This window comes from Montipora foliosa, chromosome 2, assembly GCF_036669935.1.
Source record: "Montipora foliosa isolate CH-2021 chromosome 2, ASM3666993v2, whole genome shotgun sequence".
NCBI classification, from domain to species: Eukaryota; Metazoa; Cnidaria; class Anthozoa; order Scleractinia; family Acroporidae; genus Montipora; species Montipora foliosa.
In genome coordinates, this window is record NC_090870.1 from 11,191,896 (window position 1) to 11,216,895 (window position 25,000).

At 38.6% G+C, this 25,000-nt stretch overlaps 4 protein-coding genes and 1 long non-coding RNA gene across 10 annotated transcripts in view; 2 read left to right on the forward strand and 3 right to left on the reverse strand.

Moving 5' to 3' along the window:
• LOC137992415 (tyrosine-protein phosphatase non-receptor type 9-like) overlaps nt 1–10,154 on the reverse strand; it is a 22,000-nt gene extending 11,846 nt beyond the window's left edge. Inside the window, exons 1-7 of one of the 4 annotated variants that reach the window (XM_068837752.1) lie at nt 10,049–10,154; nt 8,234–8,347; nt 7,994–8,137; nt 6,494–6,583; nt 6,204–6,328; nt 4,719–4,824; nt 1–451 (exon numbers count right to left, since the gene is read on the reverse strand). The exon at nt 1–451 is cut by the window's left edge and continues 37 nt beyond it. In XM_068837752.1, the coding sequence (XP_068693853.1) occupies nt 1–451; nt 4,719–4,824; nt 6,204–6,328; nt 6,494–6,583; nt 7,994–8,137; nt 8,234–8,278 (961 nt within the window). In that variant the 5' untranslated portion in view covers nt 8,279–8,347; nt 10,049–10,154. Of the gene's footprint in view, nt 452–4,718; nt 4,825–6,203; nt 6,329–6,493; nt 6,584–6,686; nt 6,770–6,809; nt 6,952–7,993; nt 8,138–8,233; nt 8,348–8,426; nt 8,464–10,048 lie in introns of those variants that run through there. The other 3 variants (XM_068837751.1, XM_068837754.1, XM_068837753.1) reach the window with 3 other exon arrangements.
• On the forward strand, nt 8,220–8,937 carry LOC137992418 (uncharacterized). Its single transcript, XR_011121685.1, has 2 exons — nt 8,220–8,357; nt 8,765–8,937. It is a non-coding gene; the product is annotated as an uncharacterized lncRNA (long non-coding RNA).
• Nucleotides 10,155–12,356: 2,202 nt separating the features above from the next.
• On the reverse strand, nt 12,357–16,278 carry LOC137992417 (large ribosomal subunit protein eL36-like). 2 transcript variants are annotated; one of them, XM_068837756.1, is made up of 4 exons: nt 16,086–16,278; nt 15,743–15,843; nt 13,906–14,040; nt 12,357–12,470 (listed from the first exon to the last, which is right to left on the reverse strand). In XM_068837756.1, exons 1-4 carry the CDS (start codon nt 16,261–16,263, stop codon nt 12,387–12,389), a joined length of 498 nt encoding a protein of 165 aa, XP_068693857.1. In that variant the 5' UTR covers nt 16,264–16,278; the 3' UTR covers nt 12,357–12,386. The 2 variants fall into 2 exon arrangements, with proteins under 2 accessions (XP_068693857.1, XP_068693858.1); XM_068837757.1 differs by having other exon boundaries at nt 16,081–16,137.
• LOC137992416 (phosphoacetylglucosamine mutase-like) lies at nt 16,275–20,140 on the forward strand. Its single transcript, XM_068837755.1, has 2 exons — nt 16,275–16,737; nt 17,680–20,140. The coding sequence occupies exons 1-2, from the start codon at nt 16,275–16,277 to the stop codon at nt 18,837–18,839; spliced, it is 1,623 nt and encodes a 540-aa protein (XP_068693856.1). The 3' UTR covers nt 18,840–20,140.
• Nucleotides 20,141–20,877: 737 nt separating this feature from the next.
• Nucleotides 20,878–25,000, reverse strand: part of LOC137992419 (asparagine--tRNA ligase, cytoplasmic-like) — a 31,604-nt gene continuing 27,481 nt past the window's right edge. For both annotated transcript variants that reach the window (XM_068837759.1, XM_068837758.1), the window contains 4 exons: nt 24,781–24,864; nt 24,378–24,440; nt 22,563–22,631; nt 20,878–21,649 (listed from right to left, as the gene is read on the reverse strand). In XM_068837759.1, the coding sequence (XP_068693860.1) occupies nt 21,518–21,649; nt 22,563–22,631; nt 24,378–24,440; nt 24,781–24,864 (348 nt within the window). In that variant the 3' untranslated portion in view covers nt 20,878–21,517. The remainder of the gene's footprint in view (nt 21,650–22,562; nt 22,632–24,377; nt 24,441–24,780; nt 24,865–25,000) is intronic.

A 25,000-nucleotide genomic window follows, 5' to 3' on the forward strand; every position in this document is an offset into this window, starting at 1 on the left:
TTAATTCAACAAACTCATTATGTATTCCTTCTCTTCTTAGGGTCACCATGTGCTCAAGAAATTCCATTGCTGTCAAAGCATCCTCATTTCTAAGCCCCTCCTCCTCAACAACTGTCGAGGATGCATCGTTGCTTGAATGATTGCCTCCAAATCTGTCATCTCTTACAGAGTCCATAAGAGCTCCATTATAGTTCGAACTTTCTGTCCTTCTTTCAGAATAAGACGACAAACATTTGTTCAACCATGCCAAGTGATCGACCTTCAGTGTCCCGCCTAAGCTTTCTGGAATTGAAGTCTCAGGAAACCTATTTGGTAACATTTCCTTGGGAACGACCTCAATCCTTTCTTTGAGTTTCTCTTGCAGGAAATTCAAGAAAAACGCTAGGACAGCTTTAAACCAAAGTGGTGGAGAAATTACGAACACGTTCTTGAGCCTTGCTGGATAGCCCCCCTAGCAAACAAGTGCACTAAATGTTATTGCGTTAAACACATCTTGCTGCACTGTAATTTACAACAAGAATCCAAAAAGTGTGCAAATTAATCTGCTTGTAGGTAATCAAATCAAACTCCTGAGCACCTTCCAGATAGCACCTACCTATGAGAAATGTACTGCAGCAGGAATTTAAAGTGAATTCTTGTAGTGCTTAACTAAAGCCCCATGCAAACAGACACAACAACTCCCAACAATGTAAGGATGTGCAGTGTACTATGGGAAGGACACGACCCATAAGACTTTGTAAACTTACAAAATTTGGCTACCATCTTGTTTTCAACACGTTAATGCATTGCTATCTCCATGGAGACCATATGTACTGTATTTACCCGTGTATAAGTAGAGCTTTTATGGCCTCAAAAGTAGCTCCAAAAAGTGCCCTCAACTTATACACTGGTCAAAGATTTAGAGTTCAAGTTCAAGTTCCAGCTAAATAATTTATTCCTGCTTCTGTGACATTGTGCTTATCCTCTAAAGCCCTTTATTCTATAACGATTTTCTGACTTTTTTCAAAACTCAAGAACAAAATGCCTGCATGTAAAACAACCACTAAACCACAGAACTTTTAAGCACTTGAGGCCCCGATTTTTTGTGTATCCACACTTTGCATACGGTGAGAGCTACTGAATTTTAAACTGACCAATCAGAATTCAGTGAGCGGGAAAAACTGTGCTATCCGATGTCACACCAATTTGTTTACATTCTGATTGGTTAGATCGGTGGACATTCACTCAGCCTTCTCTTGTGACTCTCTTCTTTACTCAGCGAGACAGAAATGACGCATTGTTCTGACAATCAACTTGCCAATCCACTTTATCCAGTTTATGGATTGGGTTAGCACACATGTGATTAACAACCAGGATCGATTTTGAACTTGATTTTTACGACGAAATCCCTTGCTTTGTTCAGCAAGTGCTTTGATGTCCGATAACTGAGCCGCTATAATGAGTGTTGGGTCAATCACATTTGGTCGTCTGACCTTCTGAAGTTCTTTCAGCTCTTGTTTGTGTCCATCATGATCGAACTACAGGTGAAGCGCTATGCTGCTTTATGCCAACTCCGATGGCTTGTGATGAGTTTGCCTGCTGCCGAAATTGTTGTTGTATTTGGGTAAGATTGGTCTTATTGCGTTGGAACTTAATAGCGAGGGGAACAATTTTTCGTTCATCTGCTGTGCCAAACAACAAACAATCCTGTTAGGTGTTCCACGTGCTTGGCGAGTCTTGCACGACCATCGTCTATCAGATCTGGAGTGGAGTTTTCTTTCAATGATTACAACTTGCGATTGTGCTGCAAACATCCACATAGCATGCAGCACTTTTTTAGTGACTCGAGGATCCTGTTCTGCTGTTTCAAAGGGAGTCGTGCATTTGTGAGCAGTTTGTTCTTCAGTGCTTGTATTTTTTCGTTTGTTCCTGGTGGCGCAAAGTAACTTTGACGATTTGAAAGGACTTGAATCCTTAATTGAATTAGCGATTTTTTAATTTAGGAACCATGGCCAACAAGTGAATGGTACACAAAATTATGAGAAACTGTTGGTTGAATAGACAATATTTGTAGACATAATTATCTACCCAGTTTAAGTACTAAGCTCAACAAGTCGTTTGGCTCCACAAGTTTCAGTTTCAGGCCAGGTACCTGAATTCACCCAGGTACTGGTACACTACCATAGTGTTCCTTGGAAATTGAATAGCTCCTTGAACACCTGGTTGCTTGAGAAGAAACTTGATGTGTTTGTTCTCTACATTGGTGAATGCAGCCACTAACTGTCCATTGTGGTTAAACTCCAGACCAACTCTTCTTTCAATTTATTCTTTGTTCTTTGCAGGGCATCAACAATGGTGTCCCTTATACAATGTTAGTTTAAAGGGTTTGTTAAAGTTATTTCCCATTTCACTGGGCACTGTGGTTGCCAGATTCACTTTCAAACTTATCATGGAAACGTAAATCAATACCAGTGAATAGACACTGAAAAGTCAGTCCCTTGAACTGTTGATAGAAAATTAATTTAAATGCATATTGAAACATCAGTTGAGGAATATTTTTTTCATTCCCACTTTGTGAACCTAAAATACATTGCTGCAGTTTGTTTATTGCTTGGTCATTCAATGCCTTGATCACATTAAATTATTTAATTTTTAGATATTGTGTCAGACCTCCATAGAGACACTATCTTTATCTATACACTTAACTGGTTGCTTTCCTTTTGTGGCATATTTAGATAGGCAGGAGATGTTCCATATTATATGGTAAATAGTTCTGCATAGTTTAAGGAAAATTGCAGCCAAATCTACCGGGGGATAATTGAATATGAGACTAAAATATGCTGTTTGACATTTTGTGAAGTTAAAGACTATTAATATTGTTTGCACTTGTTTTAAAAGGCTTAAGGTTGGCAATCAAAAGTGTTCCTTCAATAATCTTAATTCTGTAAAGATTACCTTGGGAGAATTGGATTAAGGCCAGTTTTTTCTTCTACCTGCTTTCCCCAGTGCCCTCTGAGAATGGAGTTGATTTGGTTTTGCCCAATGTTGAAAGATGAAACAATGCCTAAACCAGCCGCAAGGAATACTTCATGGTGCTTTTTTACAAACATGAGCATGAGGGTGCTCGTAAGCATCTGAGCATTGTTTCGCATGCTTAAGTGTTATTAAAAATAATTTATTTCTCTAAGAGAGTCTTCTTTTCGTGTCAGTCATTCAAAAATTGTTGGAATAGCTTGTTTGAGCTGTTGGGGTCCTTGTTCCCTTTAAATATTTGCTCGTGTTTCCTTGTTCCTCAACTGAATTACTTTCAAACTTGTTCCCAGTTTTTTGATCCCTAAAATTTAAATTGGTTTTCTTCCCTTGTTCCCTAAAATATTTTGATATTGTTATTCTGTTCGCCAGTTCAAATAAACCATGTTCTCTTCTTCCCCAAAATCCCCGGGAGTGCCTCTTTGATGTTGATTCTCTTATTGGGCTAATAGTAATTCACTGTAGTATTGCAAGACACAGCAAGTTGTTATTTGGGAGTGAGGGAAAAGTTTGAATAAATTTTCGCACAATACAAGAAACACAATTTTGACTGCCCCTTCTAGATCTTGCTCTTTTCAGACATGAATCAGCTTGTTTGCACCTTTCTGGCGACCTGCGGGAGGGCAAGCTCTAGAAGCTCTTCCTTAGTGAGCCTTCCGCTGAAAAACTTTCCAAGTCTGGCTTTCCGGTGTTAGGGGCTGTGGTTTTTGTGCAAAATCCATCAGCAGCTTCCTTGCAGCTTATAAAGGGTGTTCTTTCGGGCAATGGTCAGTAAAAGTTTTGTAGTGCTTATACATGTACAAATTTTTGCTCCTTGAAAATGTATGTTTACACGAAACACATATCAGCTTTCCTGTGAATTTATAAAGAGCCAGAAAACCATTTAAAACATTTTGTGGCATTTTTTTTGTCAACAAACTTGGGTTGTCGGCGAGCAGAATTCGAACTTAAGCTGTTTTGCTTTGGCTGTTATTTGTGCTTTTTCTAACTACCTATTCTATGATGAATTCAGTGTGGTATTTTCGAATGAGGTGTAAGAAGACGGCAAAACCGTATTGATAATGTATTTAGTTGTGTTAACTTCGCAAATAAAGACTTTGGTCGCGTCCTTTCGACGGGGTAGATGGACAACAATGTCATCTACGCACAACCGAAATCCACCGTTTCCGGTGAAAGGGCAAATGATTGACAGGATAGCACAGTTTTGACTGCCGCGCGCACCACGGGCGCAGGTTCCGTATGCAAGGCAGTTCCAGAAATCGAAGAATACAAGATTCGCTCACTTCTGGTTGCCGGCCAAGGCTCAAAAATGTTGTGTTCTTAATTGACACTTTCCCATCTAAAACAGCCATGTGTACATGTAGATTTCACTTGTCAGTGGAAAACCACTTAAGGAGAAAAAAGGGTTAATAACATCTAGATCCATCTTCCCTCTTTATCCCCTTTAGTTTCCTCCAAAGCAGCCACTCCTTGCCTTTAAAAGGGAGATTTTACTCTAACGAGATGATTTTACAAGTCGACATGAAACATCTTAGAGGTGAAGGGGTTCACAAACCTCAACCCAAAATTACTCTGAGGCACACTCAACATGTGGTTTCTTGGCTTAATCTTGAAAGCAAGAATTCAGGATTTGTATCCAACATGTTTAAAGTTGTCAGAAGTATGTCGCGAGAAAAAAAATGTCAACACAATGCTTTGTTTACAAGTACCTTGAGAAGATTCATGATCTTTCGAGCAAGATTGTAATCAAAGTTATGATACCCTGATCCTGACATGTCATACAACAGAACCAATCCATTCTTTTGAGTTTCATGGCTGAAAAAGAAATTTTCAAAAACACTTTGATGTCGAAGCGCTTGTTGTGAACAAGAAAAGTAAAGAGACACCAAACCAACCTATTCCTATTCCGAATACGAATACTTGGGGTGACAATTTAAAACGGTATATTTGACGTTTTGAAGCAACAAGGACAATAAAGGTATGTTTAAAATAGTACACAAAGCTGTTGCCTAACAGGAGCCCGGTAGCCTGGGGCTCCCAAAGAATAGCTCTGGGCGCCTTAATTTTTCACAGCAACACCTTTTAGTTCATATGTTGGGCTCCTAAGTTCTCAGCGTTTAGCTCTGAGGGCCCCTTTAAAATTTTCTTAGGCAGCAGCCTTGGTACATTTTAGCAGGCATTTGACTATCTTAATGTGAATCTACTTAAAAATGAAGGATTTCTAGCTTCTATTCCATGTATTCGTATTCTGGAATACAGTCAATCAAATGGAACCGAACTTGTGTGCCAAGAATGTACAATCCAACCCCGGAAAAACTTTTTGTGTCAGTTTTACTTCTCCTTCAAACACACTTTCTTCAGATTGAAGTAAATCACATGATTATGGCTCCACCTCCCTCTCCCAATAATAGGGAGCTTTAGCAACGACAACGGCGATGGCAATGAGAACGTCATCTAAAATCATAATTTCGCATTATTGCAATCACTTAGAGACTATTCCAAGCTCTTTAATATGACAAAGGTGTGGCAGTCCCTCAGCAATAAAACTGTTATGAGCAGTGCTTCATTTAGGGGAGAAAATTAACATTAATTTTATCTCCCAAGTGCTGACGTTCTCCATAAAACCTCAAATTTGGCTATCTCATGTTGTCGCTTTTCTGACAGCGGCAAAAAAAATGGACAAAAATGAAATATGCACTTGTTTTTCCCCACTAAATATGCAAATTTGTGACGTTCTCGTTGCAGTCGCCGTTGTGTTTGCTAAAGCTCCCTAATGTCAAGCCACTGTCGCCGGGCTATTTCCATCTCTCCATGAGAAACACTGTGTTGTCGAAGCCATGGCAGACGGCACTGCTAGTCTTCTTTGCAAGTTATGGTCCAAAACCTTTTTAAATAATGGGAAAAGTCTCAACTTGTTCAGGATTGCTTTCGTGCTTCAGTCACCTTTTGTGGGTGACCTTTTTTGTGCAAATTAAATTAATTAATTAAATACAAAAAAAAAAAGCTGATATGACTAAGCCCATTTCTGTTTCCTGACAAAGTCAGTTATTTACCTATTTTTGAAACTCGTGCATTCCATACGCCATTAGCAAACCAAACCTCATGATCGATTAATTTTAGGGTTATCAAGAAAGTGCATGTGGTTAGCAGTGTACCTTAAAAAATCTAATGGCATGAGCTTAAGATAATATTACCTTTTGAGACATTCATCTAATTGAAACACTATTCCCTGAATGACCGTCCTGTGACTTGTTGCAGCAGGAAAATGACAACGCGCTGTGAAGACTGCGATGGCCGCCCCACCGGGGTCTCGTGCATTCTAAATTGATCAACAACAAGACAACATATTATTGCATCGGTCATGAACAATCTTTAGAGGATTCTTTTTAGCTTGTGAACGCAGACATACTCGATCATTTAATTCCAAATTCAAATAGATGAAATTCAAGTCACAGAAAAAAATCATTTAAACCAGGCCTCTAACCAAAACTGTAAACTTTCCACTGAGTAACTCGGATCGCAATGGTTCATCATAGGGAGCCAATTCTTGAAAATAATACAACCGGCGTTCACACTGTAAAAACAAAAAATCAAATGCAACATTGAAAGGAAAGGTGACACTGGTGAAAAATAAAAGTAAAAAAAAAATGATACATGTAAAAACGGAGTAAACATACATAAAATGTTATAAACAAATTTCTGAAGCAAAGCGTGCTTGTTAATGCCCCGAGGCAAACACCTTTAAGACTGTTAATATAGCTGAAATGTAGATACTATAATAAAAGTTAATTTATAATCACCATCGAGATTTCACTGGATTGGACAATCTCTGTGATAATTTATCAGTATTACTGAGCATAAAGAAAATAAACTCATTTGATAGGTTGCTGGACTATAAAAATTACATTGTAAATACATAAGGAGATATTTTTGTCAATGACATGAATTAAACTAATGAAAATTTACAATATATTCCTTTTTTGGTCAATTAGAATAAACAATGCCCAAGTGGACTCTAAAAAGTGGGAAGTTCAAGACGTCATCAATTTTATACCAAAAACTTGGGTATCTCTGAACAAAATAGATACATTGAAATTGAATTTTAAATTCTCTTTATCACTTTGAAAGACCTTTTAATGAGCAAAAACACTGTTATAGGCACATAAAATTAGGCCCCAGTCGTCCAAAGCGCAGAGAGTGCCAATATCCACTGAGTAACTCAGGTGGTTTTGATAGTGCTAGTCTGTTAGAAAGTGGTTTATCTGGTGGGTAGCTTTATCCCACTTTTGAAAAAACTGGGACCTGAAAGTGAAATCCTTAGTTTCAAGCACTCTTGGTTCCCTCTGTGAACTACAAAACAGCTTAGGCATGCAAATACAAACAGGAAGAACTGGCTACTGTTAAGTAGAGGTAGTCAGTGGTCTACAGAATCAATATCTTAGCTTCTTTTCATAACATTGCCAGATAACGTACTTTGTACATATTAAAGAGTTGGGATTAACCACAGAATGCAATATTCACTCCCAGCATTTAAAAAGCCAATTACGAAAAGCTATTAAATGCAATATGTAACATGCCTGAATGGGCGTTTTAGAGCGGTTACTCCACAAACTTAAATCTCATTACGTATAAAGATCGAAAAATGAAGTGTCAGTCCTCTGACGTTTTCTCTAGAGCTCTTCAAAAAAAATTTTCTTTCCCTTGGAACTAATAAGAATTTCAACTTCAGGTCTCATCTGTTTACAAAAATCTATTACAAAAGAACTTTGCTATGTTACTAAAATATGCGAGCAATAGATGAAACAAGATTACGGAAAGTTCTTGAATTACGCGACATTTTTCAAACCAGAGTGTCCATTTATCACGCGAGCAAAACAGCCCAGAGCAATTATGTACTTGTACTTTAATGTTAAATCACTTTCCAGTCGTCATAAAAATCGCGAGATAAATATAGGTTGAATAGTGGTTACAGTATACCACTTACCTGATACTGTCTGTATAAATTTATCGCTCGTTGAGCATTAAACTTTCTGGCCATTAAGAACATCAAGGCGGTAGAATTGCCGACCGGACTGAGACCAATTTCTTGACGATCTTTGTTGACTTCTGCCAAAAATAATGCGATCGCCTGCGAGAGAAGACCACAAAAACAAGTCATCGTGTGGCTTTACAGAATGATAAAGAAAGATTATAGCATATTGGACTGCAGAAGTATATCTCACACCTCCTGTTCTTGGTCTGATCTCACGATCACACCAATTTCCGCCATTTTTCCGATGTCAAAGAAGTCCGCTGGTCTATGCACAGATCACCCAGTGTTTTAGAAGGCTTGAGTTACCTGTGGTAAGGTACGGAAAAGTTAGCTATTCCATGCATGTCTGGTATGATCGTTTTATCAAATTTCATTTATCTCAGACCTGCTTCGATTTTACAAAACGACCGAGCGTTGATTCAATGTCACAATTAAAACGACCGTGGCAATCAGTTACCATATAAGGTCACACTGTATATGGGCTTTCAAATTTCTTTCAGGTGGTCAATTTACCATATACCAATTTCCGCGTTGAACATAGGGAGTGGTAGTGAGCGAGGAAGTGAGGCTGTATTCGCAGGCTCGATTGAAGGGGTATATTGACCTGCCGTAATTCCAGTCATGCTCGGACCCTCATACACGTACAGGAGACGTGATAAGCTGCTTCATTCAAAAGGAAAGAAAGCTGTTTACAAAACGTTCTTTTTTATTATTCATTTTTAGGTTCTGCGGCCAATGAGGCTCTTCTTGGAAAATTATCGTAAAGGCCATCTTCGTTGCATTTTTGCACTATTTGTTTTTCTCAACACCAGTTCTCTCACAATGCATTGTGTTGCCATGTTGCTGGTACATGTAACCATAAATGATCCAATAAACGCTCGCTCTCATGACTGTAATCTCAGGTCTGGGATCTATCGGAATAGTTGGATGGAAAAGTTAGTTGCCAATACTGAGCGCTTTAAAGGGAACCTCCATTCTTGCTAAAGAAGAAACATAAACCGAGAGAAACAGTGTTTCGAAAAATATTTGTTCGAAATTTGAGTTTAAAAGAGTGTTTATATCAGCACAACTGAATTTTAAAATCGTTTTTTTCACTTTCAAATTTCGCGGGCGCCGCCATCTTGAATAATTGTGACGTGTTACGGTTGCTATTGTTCTAACACAAAGAGCTTTTGTTTAATAACAATAGGGCAACCGTAACAAGTCACAATTATTAAGATGCGGCGCTTGCGAAATTTGAAGACAAAAGCAAGCGATTCTAAAACTTATTTATTTCGAATACAAAGGCTTTCTTTGAAAATAGTTAATTAAAAACCAATTTCATATTACTAATATTTATTTGGTATAAATTATATTACTGTATTTATATTGTTGTTTCTGCCTTGCTGACATCCTTGCTAAAAATGCTGCCAAAGGATTGAATAAACTATTATTATTACTAATTATTATTACTCTCGGAAAAACGCTTCAGATCTAATAGTGACCCCAGTGAATTCCGTTTATTTTGATTTAACGGCACCAACGGAGGCTTTGTCAGATATTATTCGAAAGAGAAATAAGAACTGTTCTGAAATAAGCCCTGATCCTCGTTTCTCGTTTTTTAAACTGCTATAACGACTATCGAGTTGCATTTTTTTCTGGAATTGCACTAACTGCAAGCCAGTTTCGCTATTTAACTTCACGACTCATATACAAGAGTGGGTGTGCAAGCTCAAACTGGGAGCCGAGTGTTTGATGCCGTCCGACAAAGGTACAGAGAACAGTATAGAACTAGTAACAACTTAGACACCACTAAGCTAAGAAAAAATTGTGCCGCCGCTTGATACGAAAACCCAAAACCCAGTGGGAAAAAATGGGAACGTATTCGGCGACCAAATGCAGGCGCACCAACCTCTGCGGGTTCAGAGGTAGAAGAACCTATATTACATCCAAAAAATTTTAACGTCAAACCTTATTTTCGCCATACAACCAAAGACTCAATTAACGCCATAACGGCTCACTACTTACATATCAATAGGAAAATATTTGCATTTTCTGTCACTGCCACCTACAGTTAGTTCCGCCGAATGTAAATACACGTTTTGTCAGATCTCCTATGCTCATAGACAAGCAGCGAAAACAGTTGTTAAAAAAGCGAAAAGAGGGGGCGGTGGGATTTTCGGTTTCACAGACTCCAAAATTTTTAAGATTAGCTTTTGGTTTTGTTCCGTCAAGTCATTTTCAGGGATTATCGGTTTTGATGTCTGTTGCGGTTTTTCCATCCTTTGGCATTTCGTTTCCCCCTACCCCCAACCCGCTTCCTTTTCAGAAATTCCTGGATCCACCCCTGAAACGGTTTTTTTGGATTTGGCATAGTATTAGTTTTCGTTTCTCAGTAGTTGTTCTTTTCCTCATCAGCGTTATTGTCCCTTAATTGGATGTTCTCTAACGAGGCATCTATTGGCCACTGCATTTAGAGATTGTCGCAAATTCGCTTTTGAAGTGTACCCTACAGTGAAAGAATCTTACAAGTGCAAGATACCTCTTTTAACGCGCGCGACAGTTCACCAAGCCGCCGTGTTGGATGAAACAAAAGGAAAGGAACTTAATTTAAGTGTCTAATCTTCTAGCGGTGGAGCACTTATAGCCACTTTCAGAAATGGCGACCACCTTTACATTCTTTTGTATTCATGTTAATTAGACCTACTACCCTCATTTTGAAACGAATATTCTTTTGAAATTTGCTTGTCGTAGCGAGGCAAGAAAGGCTTATTAGCATTAAAACAAAAGAATATTTTGTTTCGCCGCCATTATGAAGGAAGTCTATCGGGGACACTGTAAATTGAAATTAACGAATCAACGCAAATCAAGTCAAATGTTGGTTTTTGAGGAGAGGGGAAAACCGGAGTACCGGAAGAAAAACCTCTCGGTGCAGAGTAGAGAACCAACAAACTCAACCCAAAAATGACGCCGAGTCTGAGAATCAAACCCGGGCCATAGTTTAAGTAAACGTTAAATGAATGAAGGGAGTAGTATCTAAAGCCTGAACTGTGGTGCTGGGTCGGTGGGGAAGTAGTATACAAAAATTTGGATAATGTAAATTGGCCGCCGTACAGAGATTCTAAAGGCTGACATTTCGAGCGTTAGCCCTTCGTCTCTGACGCCATTTTTGAAAGTGGCTATAAGTGCTCCACCGCTAGATTAGACACTTACATGAAGTTCCTTTCCTTTTGTTTCATCCAACACGGCGGCTTAGTGAACAGTCACGCGCGCCAAAAGAGGTATCTTGCGCTTCTTGCAAGACTCCTTCACTGTAGGGTACACTTCAACAGCGAATTTGGCTCTGACGATGGGCTAACGCTCGAAACGTCAGCTTTTAGAATCTCTGTACGGTAACCAATTTACATTATCAACTCCGTTAATAAAACCAAATTTTTGTATGCAAACGTTAGCCGTGTAGCACTTATTATCTTTCAACAGAATTAACTATGAGAGGGTGACGTGAAGTGCTATTTTCTACCCACGTAAACCATGCGAGCGTCAGCCCTACTAACGGAAATGGGCCCACTGAAGGACAGAAAAAACTCTGACCAGGGTGGGAGTGGAACCCACGACCTTCAGGGGTAGGTACGTACCTACCTTTGTTTAATGAAAACCGCTGGTCAGCAACCTAGTTCTGGTAACTTCCGGCGGAAAGATTCCACACTAAATATTTGCTTTCATCTAAATAACGGAAGTACGTCACGGTAGCCGAGTGGTCTAACGCGCTCGCAGATAATCGTGAAGGTCGAGGAAAGTACATGCGTTCTAATCGCGGCAGGGAAGTTTGGAAATATAACTAAATTCACCCGATAGGAAATTAACTCAATATCCGTGGGGAAAGCACATCTGTGACTACCAACAACAACAACTGCAAAAAAAAAAAGGCAACAGACTGGTTTTAAGACAATCCACGTCATAAATCCTTTTCTAACTTGCTGGCAGGTCGGCTAACAATGTCCTTAACTAAGAGATCGTTCAAAATTTCACATTTGCCCTCGAAGTTTTGCTTCTCCGCCAAATATTCATTTTTCTCAGCCGAGGAAAACGGCATGTCTGGCGTTTTGAAGCAACAAGGATAATAAAGATGTTTAAAATAGCATTTTAGCAATTCTAAGGTGAATCTCCGTAAAAACGAAGCATTTCTAACGTCTAATCCATGTATTTCTATTCCGGAATACGGTCAATCGAACGCACCCTTAGAAAATTTGAATTATAACAAATGCAAAGCTTTTGATGGATCTTTCATAAATTAAGAAATAATGCATGACACCATTGTATCACAAAACTCCACATATAACTTAAGTTTTTTTTTATTGAAGGTTCGTTAGTGTTGGGTTTGTTTCTTCATGGCATTTATGACACCCGCCATTTCTTCACGCTTCCTCTTTCCACGAACATGAGTGCCAAGCTGAAATATGAAATGTGTAACCAAATAATCATTATTTGTACACTGAATGGGAAGTGATTGTTGAGTACATTGTTTCAAGAGCAGAATAAACCAGGGTCCTGTTTGTCGAAAGTCCCGAAACTCTACTGGCCATTTTCGGGTGTCACAATTCCCTTTTTATCTCAAGAACGCCGGGATTTAAGTGGTCAAACTTCACAGATGCATTTCTTTTAGTGAGCTTGAAAACATGCTAAAAGATCGGCTTTCCAAAACAAGCAGTTGGCAGTTTCACAAATAGCTTTTCGGGACCCAGATAACAGTGAAATCGGGGCTTCCTAAAGGAGCTTAAGCGTTACATGTTTTTGCGCCACACACGGCAACCGGAAGTGCGCATCTCATACTGCGCATAACATTGCGACTTCGTAGATGGCGGGGTTTCACGAAGGCCATCCGAAGAGAGGCAACAATGGCCGCTTTTGCTGTTCAAAAGCTTTTAAGTGCAATCGTGATTACTCTTCTCGGTTAAGATGGTGTTGTTTTGGAACTCGCCCCAGTCCTTACGCGGAAAATGATCATTTTGAAGCCGAAATCGCCCCTTTTCAATCCATTGATCATCGTGTTGCGAAGAAACGACCAGGGTGACCCCCCATTTTAAATGGTTCATTTACTCGTAATAAGTACGCGGAAAACATATTTTAAGGAGAAAAAAGTTGGATAGTAGAAGTTGTAGCATTTTCCTATAAATGACGTGAAACTGCATTTGGAACCAGACACCGAGTGCAAGGTGATGACTGTAGCGGTGCAATTTGCTTACATTTCTTGGCAAGATTGACCAATTTGAAATCACTTTACTTAAAGATTATAGCCAGGATTAACAAGCAGGTTCAAGTTTCGAACGCTTGTCCCGAAATTCGGTAAAAAACACTTGGAATAAAGGGAATACAGCGTGAAAACAAGCACGGTGACTCCATCTTTTTATTGCATTTTTAAATGTCCTGTGTATGAATATCAATTGAGCCAACTTTGAAAAAAATCTGGATAGTACGGTAAGTCATTTTCATGGGAATTACCTTAAATAGTCTTGACGCTACCATATTTATCTTTTCTCTATTATTCTTGCACTTATCAGGACAATTTAAGCAACTGCCTGCTATAGGGATTCGAACCCTTGGCCTGTGTGAAGCAAAGCACTGCACCAGCATAACAGAGGTCTTGGGTTCAAATCCCATGGAAGTCACCTGATCTTTTTCAGGTGCCTATATAAGAAAAAATTGCTTAAATTGTACAGATAATTGCAAGGATCATTTCCCCCTTTTGTACTTGAGTATCTATGTTGAATAAGCAACAATCTAGCCGGTCTTCATCTCCACCTAACGCAAGTGTCACAAAATCTTCAAATGAGGCAAAAGGGCAATAAGTTAATTACATGAAATGATTTTTGTAAGCAAACTCTCACCCTCTTTTTAACAAACTTTAAGGCTCTCTTGTCCTTTCCAATCCTAAGCAACTCCATGCAACGCTTTTCATATGGAGCAAACCCAACAACTTCACGAACAAGGTCACGAATAAATTTCACTCTTTTGTTACTTTGCTGTAAAACAAAAAAAGGATAAAAAGTTGTACGAGTAGGCCAACAACTATTACAACAAAGATAAGCAGTTTAAATTTTGAATGGGCAAACAGAGATTCCTCTGTATTGTACTGACTCACTGGTCTTGATGGTACATGTATGAATGGCTGGATAGAGAAAATCAAGACAGTTTAGACATGCTCTAATTTCTTAACAAAAATTAGTCTGTTTTTGAAGGGCACAGCTACATTCTAAGGCTTTCATGTATGAAAAGACAGTGTGCAGTTACAACCAAAATAAATTTTCTGCACTTTTATAACAAAAGATCCCATGCTTTGGTAAGCTCTCAATTCCCATTTTAGAGGACATTTCTTTCACTAGCTAATTTTTTGAAACAGAAACGAAAGGCACTTCAACAGACGTGTTTTTTTTCTCCACTCCTAAAGCAGGGTCTGGAAGGGGTTTTGCGTGATCCGCAATTTGACCAAAAAACAGAGTGTGAATCAAGAAAACTGTAAGAATACAGCCGTGGTTCGTCAATAATATATTAACCGTGACGCATGATTCTTTAAAGTTGCAGTGCCTGAATCAAGATTTCTGCTGTTATAATGTCGTGAACATCAGACAACCCTACACGAATACATGTCATTATTTTGTCTTTCAAGGTGGTTCAAAATAGGTCTTCTCTCACTGTTATGTAACATAATCTACCACTGCCAAGTTCTGTACTTGGCCTCTGTGACTAATTTTTAGCTATGTAACATGAAGTTGTAATCATCTGTCCAGGTCACTGCCAATCAGAAGTTGGTTCAGCAGAAAATGAAATAAAAGCTGCCTGTCAATTTTGTAACAAATGTTCATGCATAAACTTCATCAATTCTCTATCCAACTACATGATACCCAAATTCCCAAATAAAGATTATGTAATTAGTGAATGCAGGGAAAATGAACAAGTGATTTGAGACCCTGACCCCCCTTCCAGACCCTGCTAAAGAGAAAGGCATGAGCCTCCAGATATCGTGGTCTGGCTAAAAGATATTTTCATGGTTTTCATTGGAATTGTTGGGGCCAGGAAACATAGCTTTTACAGTGAATGTATGGGAATTAAACCATTTTAAGCGCACTCGAAAGGTAGCTATACCGTCTTTAAGCAGGTTGTCTTCATGACGTATGGTAAACATAATTATTCAAGCTACCCAAACACCACAAAGTCTGTAAATTTCATACAAACCATTGCCATCAAAATTGCCGCAAATTTTGAAGCAACACAAGGACACTAATTTTGTTAAATATCCATTTCTCATGTTTAATCAAGTGAAACTATGTTCTTCCCAGTAATGAGCGCAATTTTATGATTGCTTTGAGAAGCCTGAATTTAACGTCTGCTGTAATGTTCTGAAATGATTAAAGAGTATTAAATTTTGGACTTAGATCTATAAATGTATACCCATGGACGAATGCTGCACTAATTTGGCAGGTTGTAAATGAAATGAATGCAAACCATACTCAGCTGAATGTAACCCTTAGGGAATGTGTAGAGTGATGGAACATCAGAAAGTTATATATTTAGTGGTCTCTAACATTGATCATCAACATTCCTTTTCACTAACACTGGACCACGCTCCTCTGCACATAAGTATAAGAGGAAAACAAAAAAAAAGGCTACATCCCCACAAACAATACAAATCTACATGTACAAGTAATTAACATATATTCATCTTACTCCTTTTCTTCGAGATGGTCTAGGTTTCTGAGGTATCTTCTGTGTTTTGTGGCCTTTGTGAAGGCCAACGGCCATTTCAACGTTAGGTGCCATTTTCCTTCCTGAGAAGACATTTACAGAAGTGGTCTCATCACTAAATAAGTTTGTAACGTGTAAAGGTTTCTGACTCACTGCTTTATGTGGTTTGCTTTACGTGGTTAACTCGAAAATACAACGATAAATCCTCATAGTTTAAGAAAATGAGCACAGTAGCAGCTAAACATGAGATATTTTAATGACAGACAAATGAAGACAAGGGAACACACTTTGGGATGGCTAAGATATAAGACGAAAAGTACCTTACTCTGCTCAAAGCCACTGCAACAGAAACCGAGGACAGGAGAGGAAGAACATGCGGTAAGCACAACAATGTACCAGCGGTTGTATTGAAAAGAAGATGCGTCACGCATGAAAGATTCCCTGGTGGAACCTGAGAACGAATTCACAACGTGGCCTCTTTGCTCTTCTTGTGAAGTTTGCATTGCCCGTGATCATGGAATCTTCGTTGCAAAGGGCTGCGGAAATAAGCAAGAAACATCCTAAACCTGACCTTAAATTCTCATATGGAACGGCTGGGTTTCGTATGTCTGCCGAACATCTTGACTCTGTCATGTTTCGAATGGGACTTCTTGCTGTTCTTCGCTCCAAGGCGAGAGACGGGAAAGTTATTGGGGTGGTTGTTACCGCTTCGCATAATCCCGTTCAAGATAATGGTGTCAAGTTAGTCGATCCTCTGGGTGAAATGCTGCAACCTTCGTGGGAAAAACATGCATCAGATCTGGCTAATGCGGAAGACATTGTGGAGGCGTTGAGAGGGGTGTTCACTGAATACGGTATTGATTGGAGCGTTCCTGCTGAGGTATTCGTCGCCCGAGACACACGACCCAGTGGCGTACAGTTTGTTCAAGCTTTGGTAGAGGGAGTGGAAGCTTTGGGTGGCTCATACCGCGACTTTGGTAAGAGAAGGTGTTGGTTATTTCTGTGTACTGTACTATCCATTCAGCCATTTTCCATTTCCGGTTCAAAGGTCACATGCCATTTGTGGTTTTTGGATAACGCTGGAGTGTACCTTTCTAATATCCCGAAATTCAAATGTATTTTAACCTAAGGTTCATTTTCAGCCCAGGAAAAAAAATCTGAACCGCTGGTTGCAAAAACTAACCATTCTTAGTGGCCAATAAAAATAGAGATTTAGAATGATCTGCAGACTAGCAATACTAGTGAGCATTTGACCCAAGATAGAGTTTTGAAAACATGGGTGAATGCTTGACTTGACAGCAGAACATAATTTGCATCTTTTAGCCTCCAAGCTGCTCATGACATCAAATCATGAACAAGCCCAAAACTTTTTAATTATATTTTTACTGTAAAACTGTGCTTTGGGCACACACTGTAGCCTAGTGCATGATCACAGTGACTGAGGGAAATCTGCTATACCATCTTATAGTCAGGTGCTTTTGGAACACATGACGGCAAGATGTCTGCCCACGCATTTAATAAGTCGAGTGGGTGGCAAACCAACATAATTTCTTGTTTAACGAATTGCCCTGTGCTCTTACATATACATAGTCATTTCCTTAACTTGACAAAAATCTCACTTGGACTCCAGTGACATTATTGTTTTGTAAAGGTGTCTACCTCTGATGAAGTTTCAATCAACTTTAACCTGGTTTTATTCAATAAAAGTTTTAATTATGTTATGTGAATATATACATAGCTGTGAACAACCTTTTGGAGTGGGGACAATTTTCATATACTAGATCTGATGAAATTTGGTGCCTGACAAAATATATGTACATGTAAATTAAGATCAAATACTGTAGTATGTAAATCAAGTTAAATATTTTTCATCAAGGAACATGTTGACATTTGAGTATCATATGGTTTTATCTGTTTAGGTGTTCTTGCCACACCACAGCTGCATTACATGGTAAGATGCCACAATACAGCAGGAGAATATGGTGAAGCGTCTGAAGAAGGCTACTACAAGAAAGTGTCAAATGCATTTTTGGATCTAAGGTCGCTGTCTGGAAAAACTGGTGTGCCTGAGGTCAAGCTTGATGGTGCTAATGGAGTTGGAGCCCTTAAAATTAAGAAGCTTGCAAAATACCTGCAAGGAACTTTGTCTGTTCAGGTATGTAATGATGGCTCAAATGGAAAGCTCAATGAGAAGTGTGGTGCAGATTTTGTCAAGCTGTACCAGTGTGCCCCAGATGGAATGGATATCAACCCTGGTGATCGATGTGTAACATTTGATGGTGATGCTGATAGAGTTTTGTACTTTTATTGTGATAAGGATGACAAGTTCCATCTGATGGATGGTGACAGAATTGCTACCCTTATTGTGGGGTACCTGAAGGAGAAACTAGACAAAACTGAAGTTACTCTGGAAAAAGGCTTGGGTATTGTTCAGACAGCATACGCAAATGGAAATTCCACGTCATATGCTGAAAAGTCTCTTAAAATACCTGTTGCTTGCACAAAAACAGGGGTAAAACACGTCCATCATAAAGCCGAGGAATTTGACATTGGGGTGTATTTTGAAGCTAACGGCCACGGAACAGCGTTGTTTACAAATGATGTTGTGGCCAAGATGAAGGGTATTGTTGAGGCAGAAGATACCAGCTCAGAGAAAAGAAAAGCTGCAAAGCAGGTTTTAAGCTTCGTAGATCTTGTCAACCAAACTGTAGGTGATGCTTTGAGTGACATGCTAGTGGTCGAAAGCATCCTCCATGAGAAAGGGTGGAGTCTAGAAGACTGGAGTGCTGCCTACACTGACCTCCCAAATCGGCAGAGGAAGGTTACCATCAAGGATCGCAACGTGATCAAGACCACAGATGCTGAGAGAAAGGTTACAGCTCCTGAAGGGCTTCAAGATGAAATTGATAGGCTTGTTTTGGGATATACAAGTGCAAGGTCCTTTGTGCGACCGTCTGGTACTGAGGATGTGGTCCGTGTTTATGCTGAAGCCAACTCACGAGATGCTGCTGATTCCTTGGCACTGGCTGTGTCCCAAGCAGTTTATGACTTAGCAGGTGGTGTTGGGCAAAGACCATAATGTTACCTAAAATGTTGTATGTTAAATGAAGTTGAAAGTGCTTGATTCAAATTCAAAAATATTTTGTTATTGTATTAACTAACATGTTTGCAATATTAATATCCACCAGTCATCACTGAGATTATAATACACAAGGATTTATTATTGTTATAAAATAAAATAGCTGCCAACGATAAGCAATGCAGTTTTATGCGTAAAGGAAACAAAACAATGCAAAAGTTCTAAAATATCATTAATTCCTGGTTTAAAGCAGTTATACAAAAGGTTAATCTTTCACTAACATGTACAATTCCTTTTCTTTTTGAGCTTACACACTGAAAAATATTTGAAATCCAACTAAAGTAGATTTGATGCACAAGACATGAGATTGGAAGAAAAAAGAAAAGTAACATCACTTGTGCCAGGGCTAAGTTAACAAAAGTCTAAAATCCCCAAGGGTTGGTCATGTTTTTCTATTGGCTACAAAGCTGCTTTGTCAATCCCTTAATAGTGCTGAAGACAATTTCTAGTGTTTTTGCAGTTTTATTGTGTAGAATAAGCTTTCAGATTGATAATCCTGTCCTCTGGGGTACAATTTCTTGTTTTTATGATGGGACATAAATTTTGGTGAAAATTCACTTTTTCGTCTGTCATCACATGTGACTTGATCAATTAATGGTCAACAATACATGTCACGGAAAAATTCAAATAATAAAATACTGGTTGTATGTGAAGTATGAAGTGATTACATCCAATGTAAAATTTAAAAATGCATACATTTTTTACAACAAGGTTCTTAGAGGTTAGTGTAAATAGTTAATTTGTTCTCAGATGTGTTTTGATGGAAATATTAACCCATTCACCCCTAACGCCAGACGACTTAATCATCTAAATGATAAACTTGAAGTCGAGCCATTTTTTTTTCATATGAAAAATGCCATACTTGCTAGAAGGAATTTTTTCGAGCAAATGGTTTTGCTGAGGTCGTTATTTTAATGCACTGGAAATGAATTACCAGTAAAATAACTGGGCTGATAAATTTTTAGGGCAAAACTAATAGACTTGGTGCTCGTAAGACTGGTAATTTTAACGGTTGAAGTCTAAAACTTCAGAATAATTATGTGTGTAATAATAATTATTACACATTTCACGTTTTTTGACAAGGCCTAAATTTTTGGGCATGCTTTTGCAAGCAGTTGTGCAGATTACTTCTTTCACAATTGGGTAAGATTGATCAGAAGTAATTAACTGATTTTCCAAAGTGATTGTTTTGCAGGGCTACACATTGAAAGATATAATTCAATAAAGAGGGCTTTACAGATTATGTGTTACAAAATGACTTCAATTAACTGAAGCACAGGACAGCATGCAACCCCGCACTGATTACTCTTGTGCAGTCTTTCAATCAAGACATGTAAAAACTAGCTATATCATGTTAAATTTCCGGGGTTTTAGTGACCTCATGATGCCATTATCAAGGAGTTGGAAATGAATATGCTCCAAATTTGCATATTTGTTAATAATGAACTCAAATATTCATTTCCAACTCCTTGATAATGGCGTCATGAGGTCACCAATACGTTGAAAATTAACATTATATTGCTAGTTTTTACACGTCTGTTTCTCAGAATCATTAGGGAGCTCAAGCACATGTTTTTTTTTAGTCGCTGATGGCAACCAAAATTGAGCTGTCTTCCCTTTTAACTTGTCTTCACACAACCACATCTACATTGCCAAGTACCTTTTCTCCATTAGAATACAAATCTGGGAGACACCACTGTCCTCGCACGCGAAATGTTCTCTTCTGGTCGCTGTCCACGCCTCAAAATGTGCATGCTTAGCTCCCTGTTAACAAGTACTTCAATTTCTTGTATATTCAATAGAGTTAAACCTCCACTAGTGGACACCTCCCAAATACAGACACCAAACTGCGGTCCCAGCGATTTCTCCTCTAAGCACTACATATTTAACCTCCCATAAGTAGACACTGAGACCTATTTGGGGTCCACAGGGTCTAAAATATCCTCCCATAAGCAGACAGTAAATGATATCAAGAAAATTTCTAACGGCACAGGATTGATTTTAATGATTTAATCGCATACTGTCCAAGACAAAACATAGTCATTTCAATTACAATAAGCTTTATTTTCATTACAGTAAATCAAAATTATCCTTTTCTAACTTTTCTTCAAGCCAGTCGCACGAAAATTATTTTGTCTCCTTGAAATTTAAACTTGCAAGGCAATTCCTTCCTATATCCTGCTCCTCTTGTCATCCACTTTCCATTAATAAGAACCATTGCCGAGGTAGAGAGAAGCTTGAGAAGCTGATAAGTAGTTTGGTTGAAAGGATCTGTGCATAACTTAATTGCAACATTGCTTCCAGCAATAATATTAACAGCCTTCAGTGAAGGGACAGGCCTTGTAATTTATTTAAACCTTTTTTCAAATTGGGGTTAAGCAAAACAAAAAGCGGAGTTGTCTCAGAAAGGCCCTCTACCAGAAAGTAGACAAACATTCTACAAATTCCAATACTGTATTTATGCAGTTTCGTTTATTTCATTCTGATCTTCTGCTATCAACCAGTTCACTGAAGGCCTCAAGGCCTACAGTAGTGGACAGACTTTTCTACATGTATTACCTAAGGGCTAATTAAATTGGTAGCGTATTTTAATTCAAGAAGTCTCTTGGCTGCTTCGCCTATGGTCGACACCTTCCGGTAAACCGAGGGTACAAACAAACATCTCTGATGTGGTCCCTGTTTAAAAGCCACGTCAGGAAGCGCTCCAGTCCCAAACCATAACCCCCGTGTGGGCATGACCCATACTTTCTCTGGAAAGGAAACATAATGGAACAGAATAGTTGTCAATGACGGCCTCCCTGTCAGTCAACAGCTAGTTTACTAAATAATTAACCATACATCACGGATTGAAAAATTCCAAATGTTGTACCAAAAAACGTACAGACCTATCCAAGCTTTAGCCAAACAAAAGTTTATCAGTTTGATGGCTAATGTTTCATTGATCATCAAACGTGAAGGGTTCGCAGTTGAGAAGTTCTTTTATTATATAAACACCAATGAAATACCAAGTGAGCTTTCACGTGAAAACATGACTGTTGCTATGGTTACATACCATTCCATGCCTTTGGTGAAATGATTTAGTATTTCATTGGTGTTAATATAATAAATAGAATATTACATGGCCGCTTGGAGATGTGAAATTTCTCTTGTGTATTTTTCAAGAGAAATTTCATATCTCTGCATGGCCATGTAATATCCTCTTTTTCTTTTTAAAGATAATTTTGTGTAGAAACAAATTCATGCAAAGCATAAACAATGACGGCAGCAGATACCCCCATTGGTTTTAACGCAATTGAAAATTTAATTAAAGTTCCTTGTGTGCTCACAAATGCCACAAAATGTTGACATTTCGTCCTTCCACAGAGATGGTTTTTTGTCAGGGGGTGGTAAAGAAAACAACAGAAAATGTATAAATTATGTGAAGAGCAAACAAAGTCATCACTTCACTGTTAAAATTTAATATTTTGACAACAATGGCACTCTTGATTTTTACTAGAAATCAAGCACATATGCTAAATGCAACATATGCAGAAGCAGTAACTTGTATTTTGTTCCAACACTGCAGGGCTTCCATGCCTTTCTTGTACTTATGCTTGCATCATTAGTGAAAACCAGTCCTTACCATTAAGTTGGGCATGCTGTAGTTAAAACCCAACAACCTACCTGGTCAGTGTACCAATAGTAAGGGGTGGGATCAATTTCCTCTCTTTGGTAACCTGCCAATAATTCATCCTAAAAAAATGGATTCACATTTTCACTTGGTTGTTTCACTAATGTTCAAAACGTAACTGCTACAATCCTTGAGTAGTAGCGAGCCTACACCGGAATGGAGATAGAGAGAGAGAGAGAGAACCAAAACTGTAATTGGCAGACTTCAGAGTGGAATTCTCTTGTATTTGTACTTATTTTTTGCCTGTTAGCTACAGCTATCTTGCAAGTTGTACAAAGGGAGGATCAAGTTTCAAAAAGTTATTTTTAATGCCATGCAGGGGTTCCATTAGAAGACGATCACCAGCGGTATACGTCGTCTGTTTGTCAGAAATTTGCCTCTCACCGCTGGCTACTCTGCCTTGATTTCCACTCACACCCTTGTAAAAAAACAAGAATGACTGCTGCTTGCATTGATTAGCCCAGGTATCTAGTTTAAGAGTTAATGAAAACCCCTGCTATGACATTATTATAAGAAGCAGCCTTGCATTAGTCACAATCACAAATCTGAAGATGAATTCTGTTGGGCTCAACTGTTAGATATTTTTTGTGTTCCAACGGCCACTTTCAAAAACACCATAATACTCATCGTTTGCCCTCCAAAAGTTTGCATACTTTTGCCCTCCAAAGTTTGCGTTGTTGCCAGTTTCTCTTGAGAATTACACTGGCCCCAAGAGAAAATACAAGCAATTCATATGGAACATTTCGGAAGGCAAACAAAGACTATTATGTTATTTTTGAAAGTGGCCTATTGAGAGCATGAATCCCAACAAAAAAGGAAAAACAGAGCAACTGTTCTCCTTAAAATGCCCCTAGCCCCAAAATATTTGTTTTCGCTAAAATGAATCTTTGCACCTGTTCGAAATGCATTGTGGCCTTTTTTTCCTTTTTCTAACAAATCCTGCCTTTTTATAGGCTTCAAAACTTGTCAAAAACCAAGCATCTTTTGTTCATGACTGAGTCAGAAGGGGAGTGGGTCTACTCCTGATTTGATGCCACAAACTGACTTACATTGCATTAACTCTTTGTAAACATGCATGCAAAGTAGTTTGTGATGTCAAATCAGGAATAGACCCACTTCCCTTCTGACTCAGTCGTGAACAAAAGATACTTGGTTTCTGGCAAGTTTTAAAGCCTATAAAAAGGCAGGATTTGTTAGAAAAAGGGAAAAAAGGCCACAATGTGTTTCGAACAGGTGCAAAGATTCATTTTAGTGCAAAAAATATTTTGGGGTTAGCGGCACTTTAATAGGGACAGTTGCTCTCTTGCTCCTTTTCTGTTGGGATTCATGTTCTCAATAGGCCACTTTAGGCTGGTTTGGGTGTCAAGGGGTTAACCCACTGACACCCAAACTGGCCTAAACCGGCCAGACAAGTTTAGTATTTTACTCTGTCTAACGCCAGATGATTTTTCTTTTCAATGGGTTAATTTGGTGGACCACAGGTAGAAATTGTGTTTCTCTGGATAATGAACTGGTGTGAGAGAGACAAATTCCTCATATGCAGAGTGTGAGGTTGTGTCGATGCACAGTTGTATGTTCCATCCAGTATCCTTGGACCTTGGTGTAAGAATAGGTACTTAATTTGGAGGCAGAAGCTCAAGGTTATTGTCCGTTCCAGAATGGGACAACTTAAGACACTATTTTGATAAAATAGTACCTGCATTATAATAATTATTGTTATACTCTGAATACATTACCCATTCTTTCATTCTCTTGAAAACTCACTTTAGAAAATCATAAAAAATCATAAATCACAGAATTGAACTTACATAATGCCACATCCTCATAGATCCACCAACTATCTCTCCAACTCCAGGCATTAACAGGTCAACCTAGATAAAAAATATACACACGTCACATATTAGATAAGTGTGCTTTTTTCCGGAAAAAAAGAACCCCACAAAATGACAAAATTAATCACTGGCTATATTAGCAAATTTGCCTTGTGACGATCATGTTGAAAGAAGTACATTGAACACCGTGGAGAGGTAAGAAGGCTGAAGTTTTGAGAGACAAAGGGCTACCTCCTTTGAAATGAAAGTTTTGTAATCACTCTTAACAGGGGTACTTTTAAATTCCTGTGCTTCACTCGCTGCACTGCCCGCACAGTTCAACAGGTTAACTAACCCTGTTTGCTATTTTACTTCATAAAAAAGTCTGTGATGTACTCACTGATTCAGTAACACGCTTGTCCTCTGGACATCTGAACATGTAAAATGACTTAATCTCAGTGGGAAAACGGCACAACAGGATTGGCTGGAATAAAATTGGAAATTAGGAACGTTTTGGAAACAAAAAAAAAAATCCCAAAAGACAAAATTGTTAAGATACAGGAAACCTCCCGCCAGGGCTAAGGATCCAGGGAATTTCACTTACCAGAGGCAAATTCACT

What these genes read in the sequence shown, in the direction of transcription:
- LOC137992417 (XM_068837756.1), bottom strand. Translation starts at nt 16,263, where the DNA reads ATGCAAACTTCACAAGAAGAGCAAAGAGGCCACGTTGTGAATTCGTTC. An exon ending in GACCATCTCGAAGAAAAGGA is followed by an intron (nt 14,041 to 15,742) that starts GTAAGATGAATA and finishes TTTGTTTTACAG; the next exon opens with CAAAGTAACAAAAGAGTGAA. An exon ending in TAAAGTTTGTTAAAAAGAGG is followed by an intron (nt 12,471 to 13,905) that starts GTGAGAGTTTGC and finishes TTCATATTTCAG; the next exon opens with CTTGGCACTCATGTTCGTGG.
- LOC137992416 (XM_068837755.1), top strand. Translation starts at nt 16,275, where the DNA reads ATGGAATCTTCGTTGCAAAGGGCTGCGGAAATAAGCAAGAAACATCCT. An exon ending in TGGCTCATACCGCGACTTTG is followed by an intron (nt 16,738 to 17,679) that starts GTAAGAGAAGGT and finishes TTATCTGTTTAG; the next exon opens with GTGTTCTTGCCACACCACAG.